At 40.2% G+C, this 21,239-nt stretch overlaps 1 protein-coding gene across 9 annotated transcripts in view; it reads right to left on the bottom strand.

Moving 5' to 3' along the window:
* RALGAPA1 (Ral GTPase activating protein catalytic subunit alpha 1) overlaps positions 1-21,239 on the bottom strand; it is a 678,446-nt gene that overhangs the window by 495,663 nt on the left and 161,544 nt on the right. For 5 of the 9 annotated variants that reach the window (XM_033952521.1, XM_033952520.1, XM_033952524.1 and 2 more), the window contains 2 exons: positions 13,466-13,606; positions 518-2,047 (listed from right to left, as the gene is read on the bottom strand). The exons of 1 other annotated variant lie outside the window; for it this stretch is intronic. In XM_033952521.1, the coding sequence (XP_033808412.1) occupies positions 518-2,047; positions 13,466-13,606 (1,671 nt within the window). The remainder of the gene's footprint in view (positions 1-517; positions 2,048-13,465; positions 13,607-21,239) is intronic. 3 more of the 9 variants (XM_033952526.1, XM_033952523.1, XM_033952527.1) reach the window with 3 other exon arrangements.

Here is a 21,239-nt window from a genome sequence, read left to right as displayed (position 1 = left end):
GTGGGATATAAGCAATACCTTACTTAATGAGGTCATCATGCCTCATGCTTCTACAAAATGAATGCTGATTCGAAAGAAAATTTAGAGGTGACCTGGGAGCAGCTCTAAAAAGCTACCACATGCAAGTAAAGTTAATACTTGATCTAAAAAAAATGTTTTCTAAGGACTATCAGACAATGAAAGACACCGCTCACAAACGCTCCCCATCTGTTAAAGATAGAACCATTTATTATCTATTTCTCCAAATTCACTACAGTTCAGCAGCAAAGAGGTTGAACTAAACATCAAAGAGGTAAGGATATTAGTACTGTGAGCTGGGTAAACACTTCACAAATAGGAGCACCAGGAAAACATTAGCTGGCTAAAGCTGCATGCAGAACCATAAACCAAGGGAGGAGGGGGGGGAGCAGTTAATCATCCCAAAGCTTTCTGATTGCCAACAGCTCATTTCAATTGCATTAAAGCCAAACAGGTGCTACCCTTCTCCTTTTGTGCTCCGCACAATATTAGTGCTCACCTGCAGCTTTCCTTCCAAAATAGCCCAATACATGACCGTACAGGTCCCTCAGCGGAGCCTCTGCTGGCATTCTGTTCTGCCTCTGTGGGGAAACACTGGCCTTCGGCTTTGAAAGAGCATGGACAACAGTTTTATAAACACCACCCAGGGAACTTTGCTGCAGGCCTGCCTCCTGACTGGAAGACCACAGTGCTGTGCTACGAGTGTTTGTCTGGTTGGCTGCAGCAACTTCTTTTTGCAACCTCAGATCCCCAGAAAGATCTTTTATCTGCTCACTAGTGACTTCCGATTCTACACTGACTTCATCCAGGGGTCCACATGCCCCAGACTTCAGGTCCACTGTAGCAGAAAAACTGGTACTAGTGCCACTGCTGCTACCACTGCTGCTGCTAGCACTACTAAAACCACTGAGCCTACGGAGCCTGGCCTTCCATGCTGCCTCTTTGTTCTCAAAAGGGTTATAAAACAAAACGGACTCTGTGGATGGTCTGAAACTTACTTGAACACTATTTCGTTTCTTGGCAGCTATTTTCATCATCTTTGCTTTATGAGTAACAGTGTCACTGAGGTTTCGTTTAGTGGGTGAGTGTTTACTTGTGCCTGTGACATAGGGAAGCTCAGTGCCAGACAGAGCCTTCAGTGGAACTTTATTAGCATGCATGATATGTGCACTTGTTATTCGCTCAATATATTGGTGACGTTTCTGCTTTGCAACCAGTTTTATGTCTGTATCTATACTACCCTCAAAAGCCACTTGTTTGCAGAGCGTTTTCTTTCTTACTTTGCTTTCAAGGTTACTAGATTCATCATCAGCCAGTATTAGCTCACTGTCTTCTATAATATTTAACTGGCCTTCTCTAACAAAAGTTTTCTTCTGATTAGGCTCTATATTATTCATAGGGCCACTCTGTTTCTGCTCAAAAGATAGCTCTGTATTACTAGCTTTTACTGTAATTTGAGGCATATTCACCAGTTTGTCAGGCAGATCTACAAAATGCAGTAGATCCTTCCTGTTACCAGGCAGGTCCAATTCATGAGGATATGCCCCACGACTGTGTTCCTCTGGATTACTGTACTTTCCTTCTCTTTCTTTCAGATATTCTTTCACAGACGAAAGAAGATCCTCATCTCCTTCAGAGTCAACGTACTGATACTGCTCAAAGGCTGGATCTGCAAGATCTACAAAGTCTACTGGATTACACAGGTGATCATAAATACTATCCCTAACCTCCATGGAGGGCTCACTGCTATTAGTATCAGTGACAGGACTTTCAGAGGATCTATAGATAGGTGAGGCTTCGGTAGAATTCTGCAAGCTTGGAGCGTGATGGGATGAACAGTCTATGACGGGCACTGCACCTTGCGCTCGCTCGATTGCGAATGGCTCCAGAATATCAGATGTGCTGCTGCTTCGTGGTAGTAGTGAAGGCTCCTGGCTCATTGTCCCAAAGACTTCACTTGGGGTGTCCTCAGTTTGTGAAAAATGCCTTACTCGAATTGGGTGAGGGAAGATCTGCGCATCATCAATATCTGCATAAGGTTGAAAACAAACACAATCATACATAAACAGTCTTTGCTAATATACTGTGCCTGTTAAGATTCTTATTTAGTAATATACCTAACACATATGCATAGAAATGGCAACATTCAAAACTAATGGCCTTTGCAATATGACAACTACTGCACTATGAGCATTGTACGTATTAACCAGTTAAAAATGTAACATTAGTGAGATAGATCATTAGAGCACACTTGTTTAAATGTTAACATGCATGAAGATGGACATGAAGGCCATGAGACATTAGGAAATGCAATTCAAGCTAGGGCTGTGCCAATGTATCAAGCAACTAGACTACGGAAACAAAGGAATTCAAACAGAAAAACTAAAATCTACTTCCAGGACCAAAACTCTAAAACAGATTGAAGTAATTTTACAACTTCCAGAATTAGTGAAAAGTATGCGTGTACTTTTCATGCCATGGAAAATTGCAAATTTCAAAGTAAAAATATATATGTTCCCTCAATTTGAAAATTTTCCCAAGAAAAGTAACCATGTGCATTTGCACTTGTTTGGTAAAATGTTTCTGAAAATTGGAAAGTATGTGCAAAATTCCACCCAATGCTGTTCTCACTCCACCTCTACCTAGAGATGGTGAAATAAGTGCAAAATCTATTACCCCATTATATTGAGGTGGTGTAAGGCACGAACATGAGAATTAGAGGAAACAGAATCATAAGCAATGGTGTTGTCTACTAGCAGAGGTAGGATAGAGCACTAACAAAGTATTTTATATTTTGAAGAGATGATTTTAAGTGCGCTGGCCCTACCAAAATATGACGGATCTTTGGCCCTACCAAAATATGACGGATCCTTTTAAAAAATAAAAAATGCGGAAACTTTTTCAACACTATTTATTAAACATCTCAAAAGCAAATTATATCACTTTTCCACAGTCACCCTGTTTTGCAATACATTTTTCACATGACATTCTATGACAGCCCTCTTACCACTTCTCCTGCCCCAACCATTTCCCACCAAAATATGAAAGTACAGAAACTTTTTAAAGAACCCTCACACATAGATCAGTGGTTCCCAAACTGTAGGTTGGGACCCTAAACAGAGATCACATCATCAACAGTTGGGTGCTACAGAAACAGGGCTATGCGCCTTCCTTCTGAACCTCCACTATGAGTTATGCATGAGTTCTGAGAGTTTATTAATATTCAAAGGCTCTGCCACTTCTGTTTAGTTTCCTGTTAACAGCTGGGAACCCAGAGTACTGGTGTAGGTGAGCACATACACAGGGCCTTATGCTGATTTGTACAACTATTACTACCAGTACTGCTGATGGTGGTGCCACTATCCTTTGGATAAATGGTGAGTGAGGAGGAAATGAATGAGAAAAGTTGAGAGTAGTGGCCTGCTAGTTTGTCATCGTAACCTGCGGTCATGTGAATTTAAGTGTTAAAATAGTCACACTAGACAAAAGTTTGGGAAGCATTGATCTAGACCCTTCATTGCAGGGAAATCTTCATAAATATGGGCTTGTACCAAGATGGTCAAAGTTCTCAAAGTCAAAAATATCTTGTTTCCCATGTTTAGAAATACTGCGAAACATGAACAGACTCAAACTTAAAAATAACATTCCTCTATAAAGGAAAAACAGAGTCTCTGTTGACTTCTGAAACAAAGAACACCTGTAGTACTGAACATTTTCTGCCTCTATGCAACTATTAACAACACAGGTATTTAGCATTAGCCAATTTGTTGGCTGCATCTCTACCTCATCCTCCAAAATCTTCCGCTGTGATCAACTAAACTTTTTTTTTAATTTATTATTTATGTATCAGTTTTAGATTAAACATATCAAGTATTAACTTGTACAGAAAGCAGGATCTAAAACATAGAAAAGAACAATCTATACAATACATTTAAGGAACTGAAATTATTTAGCTTAGTCCCCAGCTCAAGTCCACATTTGGTTAGATATATTTAACGGTTACAAAGAAAACTTAACTAGAACTTAGGCTAAATTAGCTGAACAGAGGGAAAAAAATCACTTCATATTTTCATATTAGGGCTTTAGGTCTTATCCTTTTCTTTTTCCATACGTGACAAAGAGAGAAACGTAGACAATTGGAAAGGTTCAAAAAAGACAAACTTTTGTGAAGAATAATGGACAACACATTTACATGAGTGACGCAAATAGAAAGTTGCCCCAAGGGCTAATACTCCAGGTTTTAACAATAGAAATTCTCTACAACGCTTTTGGGTATCCCTAGATAAATCAGAGTACATTTGTACTTTCAAACCCAAAAAATCTTTTTGTCTATTTTTAAAGAATAGTATTAGCAGAAAGTTTTTATCCGGTGCCAAAGCTACCATTAAAAGCAATGTTGCAGCCCGCTCTCACCGCTCCTCTTCCTCCTGGCTATCGAACCCCTGGCGGCGAAAATCCGGCAGGATATGACAATTCAGGGAGTTGCGGTACGGGGACAGGAATGCAAAATCAGCCTGTTTGCTGATGACATCTTACTCTACCTGGATCATGTTTCCGTGCATTTGCCCAGAGCTCTGGAGGTGATTCGAGCCTTTGGAGCACTGTCGGGATTACAAGTTAATTGTAGTAAATCGGAACTTCTGCTACTGGCTGGGGGTCGGGCGGAGACCTGGCATGCGGGGTTGCCTATCGCACCCACGACTAAACCAATGAGATACCTCGGCATATACCTCAGCACTGATCTTCCCACGCTTTACAACGTGAATATCCGCCGGCCCCTTGAGGCCATTGCAAAACTGTGCCAGGCTTGGCAGGACCTGCCGCTGGGGATTCTGGGTCGGGTGGCATTAGTGAAAATGAGTCTGGTACCGAAGCTCTTGTATCCCTTGCAGGCCATGCCACTTTGGCTCACTAGGAGGGATGAACTTGTCTTTAAATCTACTCTCTCGATTTGTTTGGAGGTCTCGCACTCCTCGGATAGCAATGTCCAAGCTTATCTTGGATAAATCATTGGGGGGACTCAATGTCCCGGATATTCGGCTTTATAATGTTGCCTCTCTCCTCCGTTGGATCCACGAGGGCTATAGTGAGTGCCCCCGCTACTCCCCTCGGGGATGGTTGGCGAGCTGGAGTGCCCCCTTTCATTTTATGAACCTCATACATCGACATGATGATCCTGGGAGGCGTTATACGGTTTGTTCTCGTTTTCTGCGCCCGTTCAGACTGGCATGGCGTTGGTGGAGGCGACGACAGCAACTACCACCGGACATATCCCCTTTTGTGCGCCTGGAGGGTAACCCCAGGTTCCCACCAGGTAGGGGTAGATCTGTATTTCAGCATTGGTCGGCCCAGGGTTGTAGGTTGATGGAAAACGTACTTGATCTGTCTCCGTCTGGATTTCCCTCCTTCCAGCAGGTCCGGGACGCGTGGGGCCTTCCCTCGAGCTATATGTTTTCTTATTTTCAGGTTCGTCATTACTGGGAGACGGAACGTAGGGGAGTGGCGGGGGCCTGGGTCAGGGGCCCTCTGGATATCTTGTTCTCGGCCACCCGGCCCGCGCTAAATTCCCTTGCGCGCTGGTATCGCGTCCTTAAGTTGTCTCTTGACACGTCGGTACTTACACCGGTGCGTACATCCTGGGAACGAGACCTGGGGCAGGATATTTCTGAATCACAGTTCGTTGCCTGCTTTACAACACTATATTCCTACACTAAATCAGCAGATTTCCAGGAACTCCAGTATAAGCTCCTTCATAGGGCATACTTCACGGCACAGAGGGGAGCGCGACTGGGTATCTGGGAGAGCGGTCTTTGTATTAAATGCAAGAGCAGTGCCGGTACATATATACATTCCTTTTTGGAGTGCCCACGGCTGGATGTGTGGAGGGAAGCCCTCCCCTTGTTGGAACAAGTGGTGCAGCGCACTGTGGAATGGGACTATGGGTTCATACTCCTGGGTCTGCAGACATCCCTCCAGGACCAGGGATTCACCACACCCCAATGCAGGTTTCTCTATAATGCTATTTTAGTAGTAAAGAAATTGATCTTGACATACTGGATGTCTGAGGAGCCCCCTCCGCTGCCGCACTGGCGGTGCCGGCTTCGAGAGGTAGCTCTGTTTGAAATTCGATCCCAAGCGAGAACAACGAGCGTGCTTAAGCAACATTACGCTGGCTTATGGGCGAGACTGCGGGACCTGGTGCCGTCGACCGCAAGAGAGGGGGACCAGGGGCCTTCTTAGCAGGGAACTGACTTTCCGATTCTCGGCCGGCCCTCGGGGGTTTGCCTCCTTTAACTGACTCTTTATAGCCTTCTTTTTCTCTCTCTTTTATTTCTTTTTCTTTCTCTTTTTATACTTTAGTGCCCTGGGATGGGGGAGTGGGGAGGGGGGGAGGGAGCTTCCTGGGATCTGAGTGAATGGTTTGTATGAATGGATGATGATGAGTGCGTTGGATGAGCTGAGTGTTGTGTGGGTTTTTTGGGGGTTTATCTCATGGAAAAAAAGGCGGGGGATCACTGCTCCAGACGGGCGGCCTACCTTTCCAAATGTACCTCACAGCTTTTGCCCCCAATGCTCTTTTTGTCTTGCTCTGTTTTTATCACATACATAGGGGGGTACCCTGGGGGACGTATTGCTATTGTTGATGCTTGTTCTGAGTGCTGGACTGTTATTTGTCTTTTCAATGGTTACTGTTGCGCCCTGCTGGGCGGTGTATTCTCTCTCGCTGTCAATAAACATATGTTTAAAAAAAAAAAAAAGCAATGTTGCTGGTACCGCTAATTCCTTCTCAGACATCTCTAACATTGCTGATACATTCATTGCCTCTTGATTATTTCCTTGTTGATTTTGAGGATTGTTAGGCAAATAATAGACTTAAGCAAATGGAGGTATAACCTCCTCAGTAACTTCCAAAATTTCCATTATATATCTCTAACATTTCCCTAGGGATTACCGTTGTTACCCTATGGAAATTCACTAGTCTCAGGTTGTTATTTCTTGAAACATTCTGTAAAAATTTTACTTTTCTTCTAAGATTTATGTTATCTTTGATAATAGTTTCTTGAATTTGTTTAGAAGTTTTAACATTCTGTATAATATCACCCATAACCAGTTTAGAACCAGTCACTTCAGTTTTTAGTTTCTCAATTTCAGTTGTCTGAATTTTTATTTTCTCTTCAATCTGCTGGAAATGAGGATTTAACAATTTAGGAAGATTAGCAACTAGGTCCCAAATCGCGTCTAACCTCTTGGGGTTTCTGTAACTGGGAAATACAAAGTTCAAAACTTTCCCCACCAATTGGTACAGTTTTTCGTTTGTCCTCCTGAATTTCTGCAATCTCCTGCTGTTGTTGTCTCTTCCTCGGCGTCCACACTTAGACTCTCCTCCGAATGCAGGGAGTCTAGTTTCAAGCTCCTCTCTATGATCTTCCTGACCTCCGATGCAAGATGAGTTCCTGCTTCCGGTAGCTCATCTGCCCGCAGGGAGCTGGTAGTCCAGAGAACAGAAGGTGGTACCCTAACATTGGGACTGAGGGTGGTCTCAAGGTCCAAGGTGCTCGCCTCTGTGCCGTTTACACAGAGCGTCTCTAGCAGGGAAGTCCCAACTTGCTGTGAGCTTCCCTGCATCCATCGCAGGAGCTCCTCGATATTGCCCAAAACGGCAGCTCCAGAGTTCCACGAGGTCACAACAGAATTCCTTCCTCTCCGCTTGGGCATTTCAGCTTCAAAGTAAGTAAAGAAGAAAAAAAGTATACTACGGTGCTCCAGAACGTGGCGTTCAGCTAAGCTAGTCAGCAGCCATCTTGGCCTCCGCAAATCTCAACTAAACTTTCATGAATGGGCACACTGCTTATTTATAATATTCCAAAATTAAGTATTCCCTAAACATTTTTTCAGAGATATTATAACATTCATAGAAAAATTCAGGCCCATATCATATTAGCTTTATACATTCTCCAAGTTCTCGACTTTAGATTTTAGGATCAAATTTGTTTAACCAACCCTCCATTAATTTTTAGAGCCATTTAAAGTAATTACTGATGTCTTTCCACTGTAGCAACAGAATATTACAAATAGTAATGCATTTATCCTGCATAACTTTGAAGAACACCAATGTTAAAATACGGTATTTAGAAATACAGCGCTCTGATTCTTCAATGATTAAGTCATACAGGCAGCAAATCTGTAAACTGGTGGCTCCTGGCAAACCAGCAGTGCCAATTCTATAAGGCATTAGGGTGTCCTGGTGCCTTTATAGTATACTAGCACAAACATACATTGGTGCACCAAAAAAACGGAAAAGCTGCTTATGCCCGTTCAACAGCAGTCTTACAAGAGAGGCCTAAATCCATCTATCAACGCATGCTTGATAGTATTCTATAAGATGTGCACATTGATGGAGTACTGATCGCAGCCATTCAGAAAACAGAACGGGCCCAAGTGGGAGCAAGGAAAGCTTTGCTCCTGACCGCCGCACTCTTCTGACCTCCGTGCCGCTGGTTGGGAAATAAGAGGAGGAGACAGCTAGCGAGCATGGAAGGGATTTTAAAAGGTACCCGGGGGGGGGGGTGTGGAGATGTTTAAAATAGCAAGACAGCTGTCTAGGGAGGGAAGGATTTTAAAAGGTACCGGGGGGTGGGGGGATGTTTAAAATACAAAAAAAGCTGTCTAGGGAGGGATTTTAAAAGGTTCCTGGGGTGGGGTGGATGTTTAAAATACCAAGACAGCCATCTAGGGAGGGATTTTTAAAGGTACGGGGGGGGGGGAGGTATAATTAAAAAAGGTACTGGGGGTACGTAGGGGTATTGGAGGATAATTTAGGGTACATGGGGGGTATGGGGCCTGCCTGCCATTAGGCCACTAGGCCCGCCTGCCTGCCACTAGGCCAGCCTGCCTGTCACTAGGCCACTAGGACAGCCTGCCATTAGGCCTGCCTGACGTGTGCCCTGTCCCTGCCCACCCTGTGCCCAGCCTATCACTAGACCACCAGAGTGGGGACAGGGTACAGAGCCTGGCAGGGAGGGGAGACAGGGTGCAGAGCCTAACAAGGAGTATGGGTTGGGTACAGAGCCTGGCAGGGAGAATTTGGTTCAGAATGTTTTTTTTTCTTGTTTTTCTCCTCTAAATCTAGGGAGCATCTTATGGTCAGGTGCGTCTTATGGAGTGAAAAATACAGTACATATGTATAAGAACATAAGCATTGCCATACTGGAACAGATCACAGGTCCAACAAATTCATTATCCTGTTTCCAACATTGGCCAATCCTGGTCAACCCAAATCTCTTTTCATACACCTTGCAAACTCTATACCATTTTTGCTACTTTTTTCTGAATCGCTTCAAGTCTTTTTACATCCTTGATAGATATGACCACCTGGATACTCTGGCTGAAATGGTAACTTAACTACTTTCACTTTCTAATTACTTTTCTTACTTTGCTTCTCCGATATGATTTAACTCTGACAAGTAAGAGTGCAGCTGTTATGGTTAGTATTGGAATGTTTTTGAGCCTGTAGGCTATATGGAGGTTTGATTAAATTAGGTTTTGTTACATAGCTGTCTAGACAAGGCCTGAACTAGGGGGATGTTGGGGGGGTATTAAGGAAAATTAAGCTGTCAACATTATTGATATAAGCTGGTGTACTAAAGAACATTGCAACGTGGAGCTGGACTGTTTATTCTGGGTGAGATCATGAGAGAGAAGAACCATGGTGCAAGGTCAATTATGTCACGATGATCTTGGACAATTATGCTTGCCCATGAAGGTGGTCAGTGGGTAGGTCTGCTAAGACTTCCCTTTGATAGGCTTACCAGAGAATGGGTTATGTGTGCTTAACCTGACTAGGCCTTTGCATCATAGAACAAAATTCTATGACATAACCCTCATTAAGCTGGATCATGAATTGCCAAGCTCCATTACTGCCATGTTAGCCTATCATTAGCTAATTGCAGGATATACTATTAATAGCTATGGAGACAAATCCTATATAACATGGAAGTTTCTGGATATTAGCCAAAGTGTAAGAATGAGAGCCAGAGTGTAAGTGTGGATAAAGGTGAGCCGATTGATGTAGTGTATCTAGATTTTCAGAAAGCTTTTGACAAAGTTCCTTATGAGAGGCTCAAGATCTGTGCTGAGAGCAGAGGGAAGCAGAATCAGAGCCAAGAAATAAGATTAGAAAGAAAATCACAAGACAGCAAAGGTAAGGTAAATGATTTTATTTTTAGTTTAATTGAAATATGTAAGTTTTGAGAATTTACATCTGCTATCTCTATATTGCATTGTACAGGGGGGTGCTTTATGCAATTAATTGTGCAATTAAAAATTTTAATCAATGTATAGCCCTACTATTACTTTGAACTAAATAAAAGCTATACTCTAAATCCCAAGCACCTCTGGTATACTCATATATAAAGCATAGCACTGAGAAAGTATACAGGTACTGCCCGATAAGGTATAAACAGATCCTGTAACACTGTGGTTTAAACACATGGTCCATCTCGAGTAGCTCCTGGAAACAATTCAGATCAATAATCATAATTAGGTACTTTTCTTTCCCTTTTATTCTTGATACCATCCAAAATCTAATCTTTTCTATCTCGACCTCAACTTTTATGATTACACTAATGGTCTCTTTTACAAAGCCGCACTAACGGCCCCAAAGCCCATAGAGATTTAAAAGGCTTCGGGGCTGTTGCCGTGCGGCTTTGTAAAAGAGGCCGTAAGCCTAAAATGCAAATTCAAGTTCATTACTTGCATCTAATATATGGTCATATTCTTCTAAACTTCAAGTCAACGGTTTCCAGACTCTTTCTGTATCAAATCTCTCATTCAGTATCAAGTTGCTCTTCAGCTTTGTAATCTTCTCCTACCTACGCAAAACAAAAAGCACTGTAAAGAAGTGATGTTCCTGAGATGGACTTTATTAATATAAAACTTGACAAACCACATAAAAACCTCTAAGACTCAGTCCTACTTCATTGCAAGTGGTTCACCTCCATTTGCAATGAAGTAGAAGCCATGCTCAGTAAATTTGAACTGTTTACTTTATCCAGAAATCCTTACCTTAAGGTTTACAGGAAGACAATCTTGTCAAAACTCGGACTGTGTTGGGTCCAGGGTTCATGACCCTCAGTGGACTGAGTCCTAGAGGTTTTTATGTGGTTTGTCAAGTTCTCCACAGTGCTTTTGTTTCACTTTGGATTTTGGGTCTGTGGAGACATTTGGGTCAACTCTTTTGTTCTTGCTGCTCCTACCTCCTGCATAATGCTTCAACAAATCTTCTATATCACAAGCTCTGGTTTCCTTACTATTTTCACAGATAGTTTCTGTAGTTCAGAGGATTGGGCAGATGTTTCTTATATTCCTATAATCTTTAACTATTTTTAATTCTTGTTGCAAAATATATCACTTTGCCAAGTCTGTGATCCCTACTAAATAACCTTAGCAGACTGTGAAAATTGGTTATGTTTAATTTTTGTGAAATTTCATTACATCACCCCATCATTCTGTGTATGTACCGGTATATTCTATTGTTACTGCAAAGTATTTTAGGATAGTTGTGTATTCAAATTACTATATTAAAACTCCATTGCACTACATTGTATATTAATGACGTTGCACTGCTTTGAGTGAAATTTAAAATAATCATATATGGGAAGAGGAAAATTTCAAATAAAAAATAAAGTGATATGGATTTGCATGCAGATTGACAACACAAAGAGGGAAAACAAAGGAGTAATTTTATAAAATATTTTCCAGGTGTAAAGCATGTTTTTAGATGTGAAAAAATGACTTATTATACAACTGTATGGATGTATGCACTGAAGGAGGTGCACAGCAATACAGCACCTACTTTTACATTTTAAGCATGTAGCCATTCCCAAGGCATAGCCTTAGAAGAATCACCTTGAACCAGGTGTAAATGTTTCAGCGAATATTTAAACATTATTTGGAATAGTTCTGGGATCCTGTTTTACAAAGGCACAGGTATATATACCAAACTGCAAAGGAACCCATTACTAGTAGACTCTTACTGTCACTCATTACGATGGTTATATTACAAAAGGAAGTGTCTAATTACTAAATTCTAAATAGGAAAAAAGGGGGTATTAAGGATAATTTATATGTTACTTGCTTTAAGAAGTTCTTTTGCACATTAATGTCCAGCTTCCATGTTATAATTTTAATATAACACTTCTGTTAACCCGCTCTTTATCATTTAGATAATACCCTTTTAAACAATAAACTCACCCCTGAATACCTATATATGGAGGTTGAAGTATCATAAAAACTGCATTGTTCTCAGTAAAGAGACCTCTTATAACTTGGATGTTATTTCAAGTCTTCATCCTGAATGCATGTAATGTAATTATCTACTTCAAAACCTCCTTCCTAACCTCAAATATTTATTTAAATAATTTTTAATAATTTTTTTAAAAAACTAGCTAAGAGTTTACATGCGTTCAGGATGAAGACTTGAAATAACATCTAAGTTATAAAAGGTCTCTTTACTGAGAACAATGCAGTTTTTATGACACTTCAACCTCCGTTTATAGGGATTCAGGGGTGAGTTTGTTGTTTAAAAGGGTATTATCTAAATGATTAAAAAGAGCGGGTTAACAGAAGTGTTATATTAAAATTATAACATGGAAGCTGGACACTAATGTGCAAAAGAACTTCTTAAAGCAAGTAACACATAAATTATCCTTAATACCCCCTTTTTTCTATTTATGATATAGGTTGTGGGTTGGATAACTTATAAGGTGATCCATTTTTGTTTTTTTAATTACTAAGCCAAGAATGGAAGCCTATAATGATTCGGGTTTGGAATCAACATATAACAAATGGTAATAAGGGGTGGAGCAACTAAAAGCTCAGGAATAGAGAAGTGAGCCAGACCCTAACCAGAAAGGAAATAAAATACATACAGTAACAATATTTGAATGCAGACCTTTTTTCTTTTTTACTATTTTTTCTTGACATAGGCTTTTTCAACATTTTTATCTGAGCCATTTTCATTTCAATCGATTATCCTTATAGGGAACTCTGGCCAAGAACTAGTAATACTTTCTGATCAGAAATGTGCAAGTCGACTTTGTTTTAGTACAGAAACAAAAATGCCACACAAAGAACAAATGCCATCAGCTCTAATGGCAGTCAAGGAACGTCACAACAAGCTATACTATCATTCAGTTAAATAAAAAGATCAGACATTCCAAAAATTTTCATAAGTATAATTACAATATAAATTGGCACAGCACTAACTTCAAGCACTTTCAGGACCACAGAATGAGAACATATTAAAATTTTTCCCCTCCAACCTCCCCCCTTTGCCAAATTTATTTCTTTTAACTTTACAGGAATATAAATAGATTAGTAGAATTTGAAAGCAGAAAGGTTTGAAAAGTGATAAAGGGGGTGCAGAAATTAGCAGAGGTGGCACTACCTGAAAGCTCATCAGAAAGGGGAGTGAGAACAATATCGGGCAGGAAGGGTTTGGAAGAATGGATCAGAACAGGAGCACTTTTAGCACTGCGTATATAGGCCGATGGCAGGGCACATTCACCAATGGATCGGCTTCTCATGGCTTTAAGAAAAGGAAAGAAAAAGAAGTGGGGAAGGGGAAAAAAGAGTGACTAATGAGAGCTTTGTGTCACAAAAAAAGCAGCAACAGAGAAAACAGAAAACAAGAGAAAGGAAAAACAAAATTGAGAAACATTTCTACACAGAAGACACTGGCAGCGCTGTAAGAAAGGAACAACACTCTGTTTCATTCAGTCATATGCAATATTTCCTCTTTACTTTCAAAGTATACCAGCTTTCTTTACATACATCTTCCATTGCAAAGTTCTGAAGCGTTATCAATGACACAGAGCATTATTCAGTTAGCCGCATGCATGGAAATGCTAAACATTTGAAAACTGATAATTCTGCAAATGTAGAGCCTTGTGACAAAAGCAAGACCATACTAATGCCACATTCAAAGGGTTTATTTCAAAGCTATACTTCAACACTGATAACTGAAAAATGTATTAGACAGATGCACTCTTCTATGGATGAACAACACTATTTTACAAAACTTACACATTTAAAAGGAAAAATAAAATTCTTACTTGTATGTATGTTTCAAGAAGAAAGGGAGGGAAAAGGGGCAGAACAAGGCAAAGGGCAGCACAGGCTAGGAATTTAAAAGTCCCCTCTTAAAAGAAAGACAGACCAAGCAAGAAACTACCATACTGTAAAAATTAGAACCCCCCCCCCCTTGTGTTTCCTTTACACTCTAATCCTAAAATCTGATTTTAAACTATAATTTTGTTAATTCATTTGGTGGAGGAGTATGTGGCGCAGTGGTTGAAGCTATAGCCTCAGTACCCTGTAATTGGGTGGAAAGAAATGTGACAAAGTGCCTAAGATTAAAGTGACGCTTGAAAAGAAAGTAATGACACTAAAAAAATAATTGTTTCCAAGGCCATTGATGAGTTATGTAGAAACCTAATATATAAGTCACCTGTTGTTTTCTCAAACAATTTTGATTCAGTTGATTCAAGTTTGAACTAGCTCCCACAAACGTTTACCTCGACCCTGAAGAAAAGTTTCATTTTGAAATATGCATGTCGGGAGAGGTGAAAGAAGAACAGATCACCATTAAGTTAAGTGACGTTCTTCTAGTAGACAGTGCTAACATGAGTAATAGGAAAATTATTAAGTCAAAAAAAATAAAATGATAAAATACATAAATAAAACACTTTAGAGACAATATATTTTATAAAAAGCACTTTAATAAAGATTGGACTGACGAAGAGTATAGCAACCAGCAGCATGGTGCCCGGATACAGTCAGAAGGTCCATACAATTGAAAAATCAATATATAACTTATAAGATTGAATATATCAAATATAATTGGATCTGCTGTTGGGGAAGACATTAAAAAAGACCCAAAGTAACACAATTGTTTGAGAAAACAACAGGTGACTCATATATTAGGTTTCTACATAAATCGGAAACAATTATTTTTTTAGTGTCATTACTTTCTTTTCAAGCGTCACTATAATCTTAGGCACTTTGTCACATTTCTTTCCACCTAATTACTGGGTCTCCACCTTTTTCTTACATGCTGCAATCTTATCAGCACTTCCTCACCGTAATTTCACTGGCTCCAATCACATATTGATGTAACTTACCACCAGTCATCACATCTTTCATTTCTGCACAATACCACATTAAGCATGGCATCTCATTCATTTCAATTATCACGTACTATCTTAGTGATGCCTTTACACACACAGGATACTATGGCATGAAACTCAGTATAATATTATTCATAGGACCCCTGAAGAAGACATTCTGTTGAAACACAGAAAGTGTTGGGCCCAGGGTCCAAAGCTTTTCAGCGGATTACGTCCTAGAGGTTTTTATGTGGTTTGCCACATTGTTTTTTGTTTCTTCTTGGATTTATTTGTGGAGGTCATTGGGTCAATTCACTTGTTTTCATTTAAAATTGACCCCTACATTATGGAGTGCTCTTCTAAAGAGCTTCAGGATGAGTAATCATTGTGTTTTATGAGATTACTTAAAGCTTATTCTTTTCAACAGGCTTTTTGTGTTCCACTTCCTGGGAGTCAGCATAGAGGGGACATGGATGCTATTGTTGATTATAAAAGTTAATTAGTTGTGAAATCTTTAATGGTTTCAATTTATATTGTCTAAACCAGTGGTCTCAAACTCGTGGCCTGGGGGCCACATGCGGCCCGCCAGGTCCTATTATCATAATCACAAAAGTAAAATAAAACACTTTCTTGATCCTATGTCTCTTTAGCTATAAATTACAATATTATTCTTAAGACTTAGCCAAACAGAAAGATTTATAAACTATAAACAGCTTTACCTCATGCAAAATTGTCATTTCTTTAATAAGACATTAACTATTTTTTTCTGCGGCCCTCCAAGTACCTACAAATCCAAAATGCAGCCCTGCAAAGGGTTTGAGTTTGAGACCACTGGTCTAAACTGACATTTATGAACTTTGTGTGTGCTGTCCTATCAATCAATGGAGTTCCATTTTTGTTTTTGTTTTATTTTTCCTTGCAAACTGCTTGGATTGCCTAGGAAGTAAAGCGGTATATCGAGTTAAACTGTAAAACTGCAAACTACATCTAATGTCTAATATACAGCATAGTCACAAATTGAAGCAGTAGCAGCAATGGCTTGAGTGAAACTGAAGATAACATACCAAGCAAGATCTTATTTGCATCCATAAGATTTCTGTACTATGGTCTAGCTGAACATATTAAATCACCTGAACTACTATCATGTGATCTATCTGGGACTTCCAAAGTGCTCAATAAAACAAACTCCAACAAATACCTAAGCTAAGGTGATAAGGGGGGAATAGGCACAGCAAACTCATTTTTGACGTGTATTTGTACTGTTTCTTTTTTTTATTGTACTCTACCTTGGCATAAGGCAGAATAGAATGAATAAAAAACTAAATAGCTAAAATTGTTTAAAAAAAAATAAATAAAGTTCACAAAAAAAAAAAGCTGGGAGCTCAGGCCTCAGCATGCTGCAGGAAAAGTAAAGAAACCTTTAAAAAGCTGAAAAATATAAAGAAATAAAGGGAAGAGAAACAAAAAGAAATAAAAGAGAATGGGAGGCCAACAACAAAAACCTCTTCAAGATGTAGGGAGGGGGGAATTTTATTATTACATGTTCTATATCAGGGGTGCCCAACGCGTCGATAGCGATCGACCAGTAGCTCAGGAAGGCAACTCGAGTCGATCGCACTCGTGTTGCCGTCCTGATCTACGGGCCGATCAGCCTTCCTCTCCAGTGTTCTCCCTAGGGCCTTTTAGCTGGGCGGTCCGCCCAGCTGTCATCTGCCGCTGCTGAACAAAAAACCGGCTTGGAGATTTCAGCCCGTAGCGAACTTATGCTCCGGGCTCTAACGTGTGCGTGCAGGCTTCTCTTCTCTTCCCTCCGAAACCGGAAGTTATGCCCGGGGAGGGGGAGGGGGGGAGAAGGGAAGCCGGCACGCACATGTTGAGAGCCCTGAAGCAAGCGTTCGCTACGGGCTAAGGCGGGAGACAGGTTAGTGAAGCATTTCCTCTTCTTGCTGCCGGGTCCTGCCTACTTTCTGTTTCCGCGAAGGCAGGACCCGGCAGCATTTCCCCCAACAGTTCCTCGCGATGCTGGTCGGCCGAAGCAGGGAGAGGTTGGGGCGGCGTCGGCTTTTGGGCGTGTTATTGGCGTCGGCTTTCGGGCCTGTTATTGGTGGCGGTTTGGGTCCTGGTCCCCGATGGCAGTTTGGGTCCCCGATGGCAGTGGCAGTGTCTTGGGGGAGGGCAGGGAGAAAGAAAGAAAGAAAAAGGGCAGGCAGGGAGACAGAAGGAAAGAAGAGAAACAGAAAAAAAGGAAAGGGAGGCAGAGAGAAAGAAAGGGCAGGGGAGAGGAAGGAAAAGTTGGGGGAGGGAATGAGGTGTGGAGGAGAGGAAGCATACAGGCTAAAAGAAGGGAAGAAAGATTGGATGCACAGTCAGAAGAAGAAAGTGCAACCAGAGACTCATGAAATCACCAGACAAGGTAGGAAAAATGATTTTATTTTAAATTTAGTGATCGAAATGTGTCTCAATTTATATCTGCTGTCTATATTTTACACTAAGGTCCCCTTTTACTAAACCGCAATAGAGTTTTTTTAGCGCAGGGAGCCTATGAGCGTCGAGAGCAGCGCTGGGCATTCAGCGCAGCTCCCTGCGCTCTAAAAACTGCTATCGTGGTTTAGTAAAAAGGGAGGGGGGTATATTTGTCTATTTTTGTATGGTTGTTACTGAGGTGATAGTGCATAGAGTCATCTGCTTTGACCTCTTTGAAAAACCCTGGAATAGAAATGATAATTAACATTTTCTATGCGTACAGTGTGCGTTGTGTTTTTTTTAAATTTTATTGTTGGTAGATCATTTTGACTTGGTCATTTTAAAAGTAGCTCGCAAGCCCAAAAATTGTGGGCACCCCTGTTCTATATGATAATGGAATATATGGGTGGGAGGGATGGGAAAGGGGAAGAGATAAGAATTTATGTAATGTACCAATGATTGTTTGTAAGTGATGTATTTATTGTCAATGTGAATAAATATATTTAACACTTAATGTAATTTTGAAAATGAATAAAGAATTAAAAAAAAAAAAACAAAACCTCTTCAAGATGAAAGAAGTGCTACACATTTATACCACTCCACAGATGAAGAGAAACTGCAAGACCAGTCCAAGTCGGGCGGATAAGCATGCCTGCCAAAGACTTCTGAAACAATCAGTATGCTGGGGAGCATCCACACTGGGGCTCCATAGATGAGGGCACCCACATGTGAGATACTATGTCCTGTTTGTCCTTATAGACATTAATGTGCACTAGGTATTCAGCCTGTGCAGCAACTATCAAGGGTGTGGTCAGCATCTACCTGCAGTCACTGCACAAGTCAGACAGTGCAGTTAAAGTGGTAAATGCATCTATGCTATCTGCAAATGCATTTAGCATAGCCTGCTGCATAAAAAAAAAGCTCTGCTGAGCATCACAATCACTTCTACACAAACTCCCAGTCAACACTCCAGGCTATCAGCATTCTTAAACAATCCCAATGCCCCCAGCACTTACCAGTTTGTTTTTCTGATGTTTCAGTGTAAAAGCATGAGCAATTCCTGTATGTTCTTGCCCTGGTGCCACCTGGGTTTAAAATAGCGATCCTGACCATAGTGGTAGTTTTAATTTAAGGTAATTATCACAAAGGTTTAAACTGTGAGACTACTGCTAGGAAAATAGAGTTGCCAATTTGGACCTGGGCAGCAGCAATGACAGCTGGTGTATTAAGTTATGCAAACACTATCCTGCCCATTCTCTTAACTTGTCAAACAACACAGTAAGCAGTAGGCACAGGATTTTTTAGCTCATGGTTACTGTTTTTCCTGGGCCCCTATTAACTGCTTAATGCACTTTAGAAAACAGGCCCTTAATTCTCATGTTCAGTTAAAATATGACAAATCTGATTTATACTGTACCTTTTTCTATAAAAGCAAAACTGTTCATAATTATGAATCTGTTTTACAAGACAGTACTTCACAAAACCTCCTAACAGCTACATGCTTGATATCTGTAGAAAAGCAGGTTTGTAATCTCATTGGCTAGTGGTCAACCATAAATGAAAAAGTATATAATCAAAGCACCCATTTTTCCTTGGCAGATTATTATGAGTAGATTCTGAGGGAAGAGCATATTTTTGCTTGACTATAGTAAATATAGTAGATGTCTGCAAATAAACACCTAAATGATCCATCCAGTCTCCCCCAGCAAGACAAGCTCATGGGATATGGTATGATTTACATTTCACATCATTAAAATGTACACAATAGCTAAATATAAGCTATATACAAACATAAAATTTACCTTGGACATAAAAATTTAAATACTGAAGATCTACAGTAAGTCAGAGGCTAACTAAAGTCACTTTAGTCCTAATTAAGATAGTGCCATCATTCTTTTTATATTACTAGAAAAGTTCTCATTTTTTAATTAAATATTAAAACTCGTTATAAGTATCAGAATAACTGTCAACTACACTATAAATAACTAATGTTAAAATTAAATATAGGTTCAATTATTATTTTACTGAAATATGAGTAGAGAAAAATCAAACTGTGCAATAAATGATACTACAGAGTTATATCACAAAGGATGATACACCATAAAATATCAATAATAAATGGCATACATAAAGAAGCCAGTCCTCTGGCTCAACACTGTGCTGCAGGGTAGGGGATCCCACAGAAGGGGTGCACTCAGACCTAGTGAGGGAGGACAACTGCCAACCAATAAGCAGTTCTGAGGGCACATCTCAAAGAAGATGCCCCTCCAGCTCTTGGACCAGGAAAGATCCCATGAACTACATGAGTATGCCATCTGAGGAAAGCAAGAAATGACAAACTGCTAAGTGGAGAAAAATAGGAGATATGATAAAAGAATACAATATAATACATAATTTTGATTTCTTTATATTTATAAAAATCTATCAAACACAATAGCAACAATGTATTTTACATACCTCTCCTCTCCAAGGTGTGTGCAGATTTTTATTAGGCATGAATGTTTCAGTGAAATCTCAGTGTTGCACTGGTCTGCTATAATATTAGATAATTGGTTTTGGTGCCCAGCAAAACACAATCTTTTTCAGTTCTCTTACTATCCAGCATAATGTGAAACAAATATAGATCAACAGGCATATACAAGATTCCAAGATGGCAGCAGCATGATCTAGCTCTGCAGATGCTTACCTTGTATCTATCCAGTTTCAATAGGAAAAGGAAGGGAAGTCAACAGCCAAAGCTCTCTAAAACCTCAACTGTACCTAAATCAGGCCCCACTGACACAATTGTCATCCATGGATAAGAACATATGCAAGAGTCAGGCACAGTGGTCATTTGAACCTTCCCAAGTGGTCAAGATTGATCTGTGGGGCTGGAAATATCACTGAGTTCAGACATGAGACCTCTGTCCCTGCAGCCACAATCTTCATGGTCCTCTCATTTCAAAGACTGGAGTTTGCTGGAGGAAAGTCCAGCAGCTACTGTAGTTGTGGGAGAGGTATATACCCCAGATACTGAAGTTTAGGTACAATTCATAAGAGCAGGAGCAACAAGGGAAACACCCCTGGAGAGAAAATTAGACCCATCTACTGGAGGAACTATAAAAACAAATTGGGCAAGAAAGATTAACTGGGTCTGAAATGGGCATTTCTAACATTTCTAGTATTTTTTTCCCACAAAGACCTGCTAATAATTCTCTTGATAGCATATGGTTGGCTATCACAGATGTAGCAAAAATGTTATTACCAGCAGTTCAAGATTTTTAAAAGTTAAGGAATTAGAAGTCAGGATACAATCTCAAGAAGAAAAATTAATTGCACTGCAATCTTCGGTTGGAAATTCTAATAAATGACGTAAAAAGGATACAAGTGGAAAACAAACAGTGAAAGACGACTCTGGTGCTCGATATCTTTTATTAATATATCATGATATATTAATAAAAGATATCGAGCACCAGAGTCTTCCTTTGCTGTTTGTTTTCTACTTTCCAAGTCTTGGGAAGTATCTCGTTTCCTTGTAACAAGGATACAAACACCACAAGTAGCCTTGATTTACTTTGACTTATTCAAAAATGGAAAGCATAGATAATGTTC

Source organism: Geotrypetes seraphini, chromosome 7 (assembly GCF_902459505.1).
Source record: "Geotrypetes seraphini chromosome 7, aGeoSer1.1, whole genome shotgun sequence".
NCBI lineage: Eukaryota > Metazoa > Chordata > Amphibia > Gymnophiona > Dermophiidae > Geotrypetes > Geotrypetes seraphini.
The sequence above is the reverse complement of the archived record's forward strand: the minus strand, read 5'-3'. Positions and strand labels throughout refer to the sequence as shown.